This window comes from Hyperolius riggenbachi, chromosome 3, assembly GCF_040937935.1.
Source record: "Hyperolius riggenbachi isolate aHypRig1 chromosome 3, aHypRig1.pri, whole genome shotgun sequence".
NCBI classification, from domain to species: Eukaryota; Metazoa; Chordata; class Amphibia; order Anura; family Hyperoliidae; genus Hyperolius; species Hyperolius riggenbachi.
Window position 1 is genome coordinate 66,808,063 of NC_090648.1, and position 12,347 is coordinate 66,820,409.

A 12,347-nucleotide genomic window follows, 5' to 3' on the forward strand; every position below is an offset into this window, starting at 1 on the left:
AAATCCCCCCTGCAAAATCCACAACCAACTTGGTCGTAGATTTTGCTGCTGTTGAGGCAGGGCTAATGGCCGCAGCCCTGCCTCTCGGCGCCGTCTATCAGCGGCACATTGCCGCCTCTCCCCCGCCCCTCTCAGCGAAGGAAGACTGAGAGGGGCGGGGGAGAGGCGGAGAGAAGCGCTGATAGACGCGCGGGAGGCAGGGCTGCGGCCATTAGCCCTGCCTCACCAGGAAGAGATCCCCGGGACTCCACGAGGGGATTTGGGAGGTAAGGGACCCCCGTTTAGCCGCGTGATAGCGTGAATATAAGCTCTGAAGCGAGATTTATTCTCGCTTCAGAGTCTCTTTAGCTTCTCTGAATTTGCTTAAGGTTCGGACACACGTGCAAGTTTTCCACACAACCAACCTGATGACATGACCGACCGATCAAGCGATTGTACGACTCGTAGTTTCCACGCAGCAACCAACTGAACAACCAACTCATGTGCAAGCTGCGCACACAAGCGGAATGACGGACCGCACAATATGACCACAAGTTGTTTAAACTATTTGTACGCACACAACCAACTGCATGATATCGTGTGAGTTGATCTGCCTGTTGGATCAGGCAAACCGCCTGTTAACAGTCACCCATCTAGTCGTTTGCCAAGTGTACACACACCCAACTATCATCCAACGGACCAAGTTTGGACGATCATTGGGAAGAAAAGTTGCACGTGTGTACGAGCTTTTACTTGCATGCCTTCCTATGACTTTCTATGGCCGTTGTCACAGCCTATTAGACAGTAGTCACCTGACTCCTCCATCAAGCGGTTCTCTGCCTCACATAATGTATTCAGAATGTCTCCCGTTAGATTGGTGTCCTTTCCCAGCACAGAAAACCCGTTCCACAAGTACATCATCTCCTGTGGATTAGAACACATCATAATCAGACAGACAGGTAGCTCTGCTTATCCATGGTGCAGACTAAAGATCGTTTACATAGACATCACTTTCACTGCAGTTTTTCTTATTTTTAAAGAAAAAAAGGTTTCAGATAGTCCTCACTACATAAGGTCCTCCTGGAACAGAGGTCAGCCATCTTTTGGGGGTGTGGCTTTGGTCACAGTGCTCAAAGTCAAAGTAAAAACAAGGAGAACAAAAACAAAACAAAAATACAATGCCATTGACTTGTACTCGTCGGAGACAATCTGCCAGTCGGATCTCTCACAGACGCATCAGGGGGATTTGGAGTGGCTGTACACACAAATTCTCAACAAAGGTGAACCAGCCCCCTTGGCAAACAACCATCTGATGTGTACACGGCTTCAGGTCCTTGTCACACACCCTGCGGTACACTCCACTCTGCAAAACCTGCAGGTGTAACAGCACAAGCGTAGTAAGTCTGCCCCATCACCAGCATCTGCTTTTGAACCTCATTTCAGGTGCACTTTAACTTGCTTTCAGATAGTTAAAAAGAAACCGTAACCAAAAATGGAACTTCATCCCAATCAGTAGCTGATACCCCCTTTTACTTGAGAAATCGTTTCCTTTTCACAAACGGATCATCAGGGGGCTCTGTATGGCTGATATTGTGGTGAAACCCCTCCCACGGGAAACTGAGGACCATGGTCCTGGCAGTTTCCTGTCTGTGAACCTCATTGCATTGTGGGAAATTGCTTTTTTGGCAGTTGGCAACAGCTGTAAACAGCTAGCAGTAGCTACTTCCACTGACATCACCTGCCAGTAGTAAAAATGTCACCATGTGATAAATGTCAGAATGTAAATCAGGGAGAGGAAAGCTTTTACAATGGGCAAACACTGACTAAATCATTTATACATAATTGTTGTAAAAATGAAGCACTTTTTTATTACATTCTTTTCACTGGAGTTCCTCTTTAAGGGCGACTAATAAAATGGGTCTGAGGCGTAGGAGGTAGGTACTTACATTTTACTTCATACATATGCCAGATGAAACTCGGCTGAAGACGACTGATAATGACTGCCTCTGCTGTCTACCATGTGTACAGCGGCCCCCCATACAGCAGCAATCAGCCAGGTAGAGCGGTTTGGCTGATTGCTGCCCAAGAGCACTGTTTTCTCCACTCTCACAGCTGCTGCTTGACAACACTTGTATGCAATTCCATTGGCCATACGGTCTCAAAAATTATCCAACCCAGGGGTGCAGCTTGGCATATGCAAAGCATGTGGCACTTGGGGCCTCACCTGCAGCAGGGGCCTTCCATGATGCCAGAGCCACCTTGTCCATGACTTGTATGGCCATCGCTGCTTCCTCATCACACACAGGCAAAAGGTTTGGGGGATTCCTTTAACTAACTAGATTGGGGCGACACCTCGGCTTTCTATACTGGAGGGACACTCTGGCTACCTATACTGGAGAGACAACCTCAGTTACTGTCACGGACGATTGCGGGGACGCAGGCGCGTCCTGGAACCGCCCGTGAAGAAAAGCGATCGCACTCGATTCTCTGCGTCGATTGCGCTTCAAATCGATAGAATCTGGATTTATTGTGTAGGAGGTCTGCAGTCCCTTCTTAGCAGAGGAATAGCATCACCTTAACTGCAGGATGGCTCTTTTGATATGCTAATGAGCCTGGGCCCAGAGAGTCCCTGGCTTCAAGCTGTGCTGATGGCCCATCCATCAGGTATAAGGTGACAAGCAGCTGGCAGGAAGACTGGCCCTGTGACTGCTGATCAAGCCAGAGGTGTAAACTCAAAGTTGTCTAAGCAGATTTCACATTCAGATGTTAATTGAAGGAGCCAACAGGGCCTTTTCATAGACAAGAAGCAGACACAGCTGGACTCCAGTCAGGCTGACTCCGGCCTTAGCAGGAAGAAATGAATGTACAATATAATCTTTTGCCCATTTACAGAATACAATAAATAGGGTGGTTATGAGAGCGGTATCATTGGATCCGTAGGGTCATGCTGGATCTCTTGATACCAGTCGAGAGGGGCCTGGGGCCCCTACCACCCAGGTATGAATCTACTCAGGACCCTGATCTGATGCACTAGCCATGTCAGGTATCATATTGATCTGTATTTTCCTCCAAGTATGAAGCTGTTACCCCCCTAAATGTAACGTGTATGGTTCAGGAGTTACAGCAATTCATAAGTTTAGCTCTAAAATCTCTCAGAGGGAATGAACTGTCATTTGCTGGTAGCTCAGAGGGGGCTGGCATTGCCACACCCCCAAACCAGCTTCATCAAAAGCACAGAGCCAGCAGGCGGGCTGTGTCCTCCACACTGAACCATCTTGCACTCATCAGATGCCAGCTTGAGGATATGCTGGCATCCACCTGGTCTGAACTCTGAACTCTGGACTTTGAAACCAAGGACTTTATGATTCTTCCCACAATAAGGACATCTTTCCAGGAACTAAGTATTTTTTCTCCCTTCTTTTATTTTTCATACTGGCTATTACTGTTTTCATAATTGTTGATTTTCATAATTGTCTGTATATATTAATTATTTATATTGCGTGAATAAACGACTTTCTCCAAGTCATTCACTTTCCGCTACCCTGCTTATCAGCACACACAGAAATGATCCCGGGTCTCTGAAGATACGCTACTGTTTGTTTGTTGTTGGCTAGACAGAATATCGTGTGTTTAACCGTTTTATTCGCAGGATTAGTCAGTCAGTTAGTGGGCCCCACGGTCCCATAGTAACCGCGGTGGTGGCAGTTTACTCTGAACCAGTAGGTGACGTTGTAATCACCCGTGTCTCACAGGCTCCCTTCTGAGTTGTCTGCGGCTAATTCTTAACGGTTCCTGCGCATTGACTGCGACCAGAGTTCGCACGATCTGTGCGCTGGCACCGTTTAGAAGGCTAAGTGCGGTCAGCCACTGAGGGCTCCTGTGACAGTGGTGGCAGCGGTGGGATCTGTGTTGTGCTGAAAGTATCTGCGATAGCGCTAGCGCTATCGAGAAACGAACTAATTCGTTGGTGTAGCTGGAAGGCAATATATTTTTTATATATACAGAGAGACTGTGTAGCCAGTACCCCTCCCCAAAGTTTTATTTTATTTGGCATGGAAATGTCCGGGAACTACCAGAACATGTGCCTAGCAGACCTGGAAAATCTTTGCGAAGAGAGGGGCATTGGCATCCTCCGCAAGACAAAACGGGACCTGATAGCAGACTTGTCCAGATGGGATGCCCAGCAACTGCGGGAGCCGGGAGTGTCCGCTGAGGTGGATACCAGCCCATCTGACAATCAAGGGGAACCAGAGGCTGAAGATCTTAGGCGTACAGAGGTTGAGCATCCTGCGGGCCCTGTTGCAACAGTTACGCCAGAGACTGTCAGTATGGACCCCAATCCCAGAGTTTCTGACATTACTCGCCCGGAACTGGCCAGTACTGGACTGTCCATGGGTGCTGACCCGGTAATGCAGCAGGCATTACAAAAGCTGATGGAGACTGACCTGGACAAGTACATGCAGTACATGGAAGCACGAGAGGAACGGGAGCGGCAAGCTGCTGCTGCTGAACGCCACGCAGAGAGGGATGCCGCTGAGCGGGAGCGCCAACGACAGCATGAGCTCAACATGGCAAAGGTTCAACAGGCCAGCCGGAGTTCACCGCCCAGCCTCCCTGCTGAAGGAGCTGCAGCACCCGTAAGTGCAAAATTTAAGTTTGCTAATATTGAAAAAGACACAGACATTGACTTGTTTTTGCGATCTTTTGAAAAAGCATGCCGTCAGTATCGTCTGTCCCAAGACCAGTGGGCCAGACATCTGACACCTTTGCTGCGCTACAAAGCGCTTGATGCCTTCGCAGAATTGCCTGCGGAGAAGGATAATGATTATGCTGCTATAAAAGACGCTATCATTACTAAGTACCAGCTGACGCCAGAAGCCTATCGCAAAAAGTTCAGGGCCTGGCAGAAAAAGTCTTCTGATTCGTACCGAGATGTGGTCAGCAGCTTGCTCACCACACTCCGTCAGTGGACTCTAGGCCTCACCAAAGGGTCTTATGGCGTCCTGGAGGACTTGATAGTCCTCGAGCAATTTCTGAACATTTGCCCTGCTGATGTACGCCAATTTGTGCTAGAACGCAAGCCGGCTTCAGCAACTGTCGCTGCAGACCTTGCTGAGACTTTTGCAACTACCCGGGTGGCTGATACCCGCAGAACTGTCCCATCCAGCTGGAGAGGAGGTCAGCCCAATACCTCGGCAGACCCTCCTGCCCCTGTGAGCCGTCCGCCACAGAGGCCACCCAGCGCAGCTGCTGCACCCAGGCCTGCAGCGCCTGGAGAGGTCACCTGTCACTACTGCCGCCAGCCCGGACACATGAAATTCGACTGTCCGGAGCGGAGACAGACCCCACCAGCACCTGGATCATCTGCATCACCTGCACCTCACCCACAGCAGAGGCAACCCGCCAGCGAACCACAGCCTGGATCATCAGATTTTGTCCTGTTTGCCCGCGGAAAGGAAATCCGCGACCGAACCGACCAGCAGCAACTTGTTAGAGTGAACGGCAAAGTTGTCACCGGATTTCGAGACACCGGAGCTGACATCACGTTAGTTCACTCACACCTTGTGCCAAAGGAGAGCATCAGCTCCAGCCGATCCCTTGCCCTTACTGGGGTAGAAGGCACCCTTTTTCACATAGCCCATGCCAGAGTGAAGCTGGATTGGGGAGTGGGAGGGGTCCACGAAAGGGTTGTTGGGGTTATGAAGGATCTCCCAGTCCCTGTGTTGCTAGGGACTGATTTGGGCAAGCTTGTGTCCTACTATGAACCTGCCACGACCGCCTTGTCGCTCACGGAAGGAGACGGACTCTCCACCCACCACCAGGTACTTTATACACTTGGGGGAGCACCAGGGGGAGGTGGGTTGAATGTGCCCAGTTCAAGGGTACCAGGTTCAATAGTGCCTGCTTCAAAGGCACCTGAGTTTGATGTACAGACTGTCTGTTGTGATGATGCTGTAACTGTACCTGAGTTTACTGTACAACCTGTCTGTAATGAAAAAATGTCTATACCTGTCAATGTCATTACTGCATGCAATGATGATTTGAGTAATGTCCGTCTGTGCCATTCTGACAGTGTACCGGTGCTAGCAGTACCGCGCAGCTGCACTGCTCAGAACCCGAGCTCAGGACAGGTGGAGGGGGTTCCGGCCTCCTCCCCCTCCTCTGACCACAGGGATGAGACCTTTCAGCCGCTGGCCTCGTGTGACATGAGCCAGTTGGCTGAAACTGACAGCGCCATATTCTCAGCCGCACTACAAAGTGACCCAAGCCTGGAGGTGCTCAGGCAGCAAGCCGCTGAGCCCCTCGCAGACGGGGCCACTTTCAAGGTGTACTGGGAAGGTGGGAGACTGTACAGTGAGTCTGTACAGCCCCCTACAGGTAGATCCCACGCGGATACCAAGTGGCTTGTGGTCCCGAGTGCGTTTAGGGGACATGTGCTGAAATCCGCACATGGTAATCCTCTGACCGGGCACTCGGGTGTCCGCAAGACACTCGCCGGTATTCGGAAACAGTTTTATTGGCCCCGGATGAACAGGGATGTAGCCAACTACTGCAGGGCATGTGCCGTCTGTCAGGAGCTGGGAAGGTCCAGGGATTCCCGCGGGGTTCCCTTAGGTCCACAGCCACTCAGCAGGGGAACCCTGCGTGGGCTGGCTGTTGACCTAACCAACCCACTGCCCATTGTCCGCAGTCCCGGCAGACACCACGTCCGACTGCAGTGGCGCAAACGCCCTGTCCAGAACGGTCCATGTTGGGTCAACCCTGAGGGTAGCCGACCGCGACCGGTCCAGGGGAACCGAGCCACAGGCTCCAATAGGTTTTCCCGCCGTACCGGCAACTCGAGACCCGTCAGCCAGGTTAGCGGCGCCGCCACACATCTTGCGGATGAGTGGCTAAGCCACGGACAAGGGGGGGGGCTGTCACGGACGATTGCGGGGACGCAGGCGCGTCCTGGAACCGCCCGTGAAGAAAAGCGATCGCACTTGATTCTCTGCGTCGATTGCGCTTCAAATCGATAGAATCTGGATTTATTGTGTAGGAGGTCTGCAGTCCCTTCTTAGCAGAGGAATAGCATCACCTTAACTGCAGGATGGCTCTTTTGATATGCTAATGAGCCTGGGCCCAGAGAGTCCCTGGCTTCAAGCTGTGCTGATGGCCCATCCATCAGGTATAAGGTGACAAGCAGCTGGCAGGAAGACTGGCCCTGTGACTGCTGATCAAGCCAGAGGTGTAAACTCAAAGTTGTCTAAGCAGATTTCACATTCAGATGTTAATTGAAGGAGCCAACAGGGCCTTTTCATAGACAAGAAGCAGACACAGCTGGACTCCAGTCAGGCTGACTCCGGCCTTAGCAGGAAGAAATGAATGTACAATATAATCTTTTGCCCATTTACAGAATACAATAAATAGGGTGGTTATGAGAGCGGTATCATTGGATCCGTAGGGTCATGCTGGATCTCTTGATACCAGTCGAGAGGGGCCCGGGGCCCCTACCACCCAGGTATGAATCTACTCAGGACCCTGATCTGATGCACTAGCCATGTCAGGTATCATATTGATCTGTATTTTCCTCCAAGTATGAAGCTGTTACCCCCCTAAATGTAACGTGTATGGTTCAGGAGTTACAGCAATTCATAAGTTTAGCTCTAAAATCTCTCAGAGGGAATGAACTGTCATTTGCTGGTAGCTCAGAGGGGGCTGGCATTGCCACACCCCCAAACCAGCTTCATCAAAAGCACAGAGCCAGCAGGCGGGCTGTGTCCTCCACACTGAACCATCTTGCACTCATCAGATGCCAGCTTGAGAATATGCTGGCATCCACCTGGTCTGAACTCTGAACTCTGGACTTTGAAACCAAGGACTTTATGATTCTTCCCACAATAAGGACATCTTTCCAGGAACTAAGTATTTTTTCTCCCTTCTTTTATTTTTCATACTGGCTATTACTGTTTTCATAATTGTTGATTTTCATAATTGTCTGTATATATTAATTATTTATATTGCGTGAATAAACGACTTTCTCCAAGTCATTCACTTTCCGCTACCCTGCTTATCAGCACACACAGAAATGATCCCGGGTCTCTGAAGATACGCTACTGTTTGTTTGTTGTTGGCTAGACAGAATATCGTGTGTTTAACCGTTTTATTCGCAGGATTAGTCAGTCAGTTAGTGGGCCCCACGGTCCCATAGTAACCGCGGTGGTGGCAGTTTACTCTGAACCAGTAGGTGACGTTGTAATCACCCGTGTCTCACAGGCTCCCTTCTGAGTTGTCTGCGGCTAATTCTTAACGGTTCCTGCGCATTGACTGCGACCAGAGTTCACACGATCTGTGCGCTGGCACCGTTTAGAAGGCTAAGTGCGGTCAGCCACTGAGGGCTCCTGTGACAGTTACATATACTTGGAGTGCACCTTTGCATATCTACCTATTTGGGGAGGGGGGAAACAACACCTTTGGCTGCCTATCATTACAGGAGAAGGGGCCTCTGACTGGGGAGGGCCACAAATTATGTGCCGCTTGGGGCCACAAAATTCTTAGCAGCTCCCTGCTCCAACCCTGGAGAGCCTTAGTACATTTGGTGGAATGTTTCAGTTTCCATACAAGAGGTTCAGTGGCTGCACAATACTGGCCACTCACCAGTGCAGGAACTGGTAATGGAACGGGATCCTTGGCCTGGTATCTTCTTGCCTTCCTGATGGCAAATTTCTCAGTGGGGGGAGACTTGCCTGCTATCTTCTGTTTTAGGGAGGGCACAAGTCTGCAGGAGAGAGACAGAGAGAAAAGGTCTGCAGTCATTTCTGGAAATTAGGTTTCTCTATAAAGCCTCCTACAGACACCAGAGAAAAGTATTCGGAAACGAGCGACCCACAACCAGTCATCAATCATTAAGCAAACCCTTAAAGGGAGAGGAATTCAGATACTTACCTCGTTAGAGGGCAGCTTCTAGATCCTCCAGAGCAGGGGTAGGGAACCTATGACTCGGGATCCAGATGTGGCTCTTTTGATGGCTACATCTGGCTCAGAGACAAATCTGTAGGGGTTGATTCACTAAGCTACACTGCTCAAGCAGCACAGCTTAGTGTGGCAGCGCAAGTAACATTTTCAAAGTAGGCACGCTACTGCTGTAGCATGCACTGCTAACTTACTCGCACTAACCCAAAACTAATGGCTGCTCCAATCGTTCCACTCTAGACCCTGCCAGGTCCAGTGACTTTGTAGGATGAGATCCTCGGACTTTAATTTGTCCAATAGGCTGTCTGTTACTTGACAGGCAGCCAATTGGGCCAAAGTGCGGGGATCTCATCCTACGAAGTGAATCAACCCCCATGTCAGCTAGCTAATTGTACAAGCTGTTAGTCACAATTTCTCCTGTCTGGCTCTCAGGGAAATTGCTGATGTTGCTGAAACCCAAGAGAAGCTGAAGACGTGTCTGACACTTCCACTGCCCGGCGGATCAACTATATAGACATCATCAGGGCAACATGAGCCCTCTGCTGCACATGTGCACTGTGCCAGTTTGAAACATATTGCATGGCTCTCACAGAATTACATTTTAAAATATGTGGCGATTATGGCTCTCTCAGCCAAAAAGGTTCCTGACCCCTTTTCCAGAGGCTTCTCACATCTTCCTCAAGACCACCAATGGATGCAGAGGCCCTCTGAAAAAAATGCCAAACCCAAGCACCTCCGTGCTTCTGCACAGGTGCAAGACTGTGCATGAACGGGCTCATTCATGGACGGGAGCACGGCAATGGTTACTGTTCATCAAGACATTGTCGGAGAGGTTCTGGGAATCCCAGCGTTAGATCGGTGGTGACAAAGGGGACATGGGAAGCCTCTGGTTTATCTACTGAAATAAGTATCCAAATGGGGCACTTTTTCCCCATACAGGTACACTTAAAGTTTTACTTTATGTGGCTGCTAAAAGGTTATGTCGCTGCAGGGCTGCATTTTTCCTGCCGCTGGGGAAGTGTGGCTGGGGGTGTGGCTTGTGGCTGGGGGTGCGGCTTCCCCAGCCTGGCAGGCTACACAAAGTAGGCAGCTGTTATAGTTATCTGTCCGGACGGCTGCATCTGCTTCTTCTCTCCTCCACCATGGTGGCGATGTAATCCAAGCATGTCTTCTGGGTTCTGATCACATGACAGGACATGATCGGGATCCAGGGGAGGGTGTCAGCATTACAGTGCCAATCGGTGGTGAAAGAGGGGTGATGGAAGAGTGTTTCACTACCCCTCTTCCACCACTGAGTGGCGCTGTAATGCAGACACCATCCCCTGGGTCTCGATCACATATATTGTGTGATCAGATGTGATCGGGACCCAGAAGATCTGTGAGAAGTTCAGTGCTGCTGCTGTAGATGGAATAGAAGCCGATCCAGTCTGGACGGGTAACTATAACAGCTCACTGCCCACTCTGCATGGCTGTGCTGGGCAGCAGTGTTTAGATGGCCCCCCACTGCCATGGCACAAGATGCCTCAAACAAGACAACTCGTGCAAGGGCTGTTCATAGGTTAAGCAGCCAAGGGGTGTGAAAAGAGAACAACCAGCGATTGTTCTCAAGAATAATAAAACGATCTATCGAGTGATTATCAGTTGTCTGAGAATGTTTACAAATATTGTTACATCATGGACAACTGCTGGCGCAAGTACACCCACCCAGCTTCAAAGCATGACATTTGTACAATGTTGCGTACAGCTATTGTCATTGCAGGTACATTATTCGCAGAAGTCGGCGATTCATAGTGCATTGCTCATATGCAGACTTTTATCTGGCGTGTGTACACAGCTAATGACCCAACTGCTAGTTGTATCATACCTGAACAATTCCACTTCACTCTCTCCGAAGGGGCGGGGCTCATTAGCAGGCAGCATGCTGAGGAAGGCCGCTTTCATGTACACATACATAGCCTGGAAAAACACAAGCATTAAAAAGATAAGTGTTGAAAAATACAGGTGTAAATACACTGGCTACGTACATCAGTTCTGCATCATCATTATTTATAACATTAAGGCAGGGAACACACTTCACTTTCAGTTTTCCGCGCACATTTTTCTGCATACTTTTTCATGCACACCAAGTGTGTTTCCATGCTGGAAAACGCGCGCGTTTTTTCACAGTAGATGATGTAATTGATAGAGACAACTGACAAAATGTGCAGAGTCATGATGCAGAATGTCAGTTTTTTTTCTGTGCGAACAGCACAGTAAGTGAACTAGCCCATTGATTAACATGAGTTCTAAGTTTTTCTGTGCAGAAAACGCGCACGAAAACAGTCAAGTGTGTTCTCTGCCTAAACAGACCTCCGGTGTAAAAATGGAATCCACACTATCGGCACAGGCAGCAGAAGTTCTAATAGAAAAAAAAATATCTAAAAAATGATCATTTTTGCCATAAAATTCAGGTTTGTTGGTTAGCCAGGCCCTTTCTGGAAAACTGCCATGGCCTTTGCAAAAAAATGCTAAAGCTGGCCATACACTGGCCCGATTTGCGCCCGTTTCGACAGCAGATTCGATCACTGGGATCGAATCTGCTGCCAATCGTTCGCGCTACACGCCGAATTTCGATCCATTCCGTCCGATCCCGTCGATTGCGCCGTGCGGAAAATAACCGTCGATCGCCCGCGGGTAAAGAGCGCATCGCTAGCGGCGTTCGACCAACGCAATAGAGCTGCAATACATTACCTGCTCCGCCGGCGCGACTCCCGGGTCTCCGCTCTTCTCCGCTCCGCTCTGGTCTGGTCTCCGGCATGCTTCCCTTCTTCCTGTCCCGGCAGGAAGTTTAAACAGTAGAGGGCGCTCTACTGTTTAAACTTCCCCCAGACAGGAAGAAGGGAAGCATGCCGGAGACCAGACCAGAGCGGAGAAGAAGAGCGGAGACCCGGGAGTCGCGCCGGCGGAGCAGGTAATGTATGCGGGCGGGGGGAGCGGCGGCAGCACCACCACCACCACCACAACAGATTGTGAACGGTTTCAGGCTGAAATCGGTTCACAATCTGTTTGCAGTAAAGGTAGCCATACGATCCCTCTCTGATCAGATTCGATCAGAGAGGGATCTATCTGTTGGTCGAATCTGATGGCAAATCGACCATCTGTGCATGGGAGGTGCCTCATAGTGTGGGCTGAGGGGTACTCTGCTTCTGCGTGTGGCGTGTGCCACTGAGCCAGCCTATCACAGAGAGGAGAGGTGGGGAGAGAAGTAGCGCAGTGCCAGCCACAGGATGTTCCATTCCAAAGCTGCTGCAGGGCTTCCCTGCTGCTTACAGGGGCACTATACCGAAAAATTGTAGTCCATCTCTTCATAGGAAATTCTCAGCAAGACTTTTATTCTTTATAAAGATATTCCCTAAAAAAGGATTTAAACAATGATG

At 49.9% G+C, this 12,347-nt stretch overlaps 1 protein-coding gene across 1 annotated transcript in view; it reads right to left on the reverse strand.

Moving 5' to 3' along the window:
• LOC137562702 (tetratricopeptide repeat protein 39A-like) overlaps window positions 1-12,347 on the reverse strand; it is a 116,487-nt gene that overhangs the window by 16,199 nt on the left and 87,941 nt on the right. The window contains exons 13-15 of the mRNA XM_068274299.1: window positions 10,796-10,887; window positions 8,617-8,737; window positions 792-903 (exon numbers count right to left, since the gene is read on the reverse strand). Of these exons, the coding sequence (XP_068130400.1) occupies window positions 792-903; window positions 8,617-8,737; window positions 10,796-10,887 (325 nt within the window). The remainder of the gene's footprint in view (window positions 1-791; window positions 904-8,616; window positions 8,738-10,795; window positions 10,888-12,347) is intronic.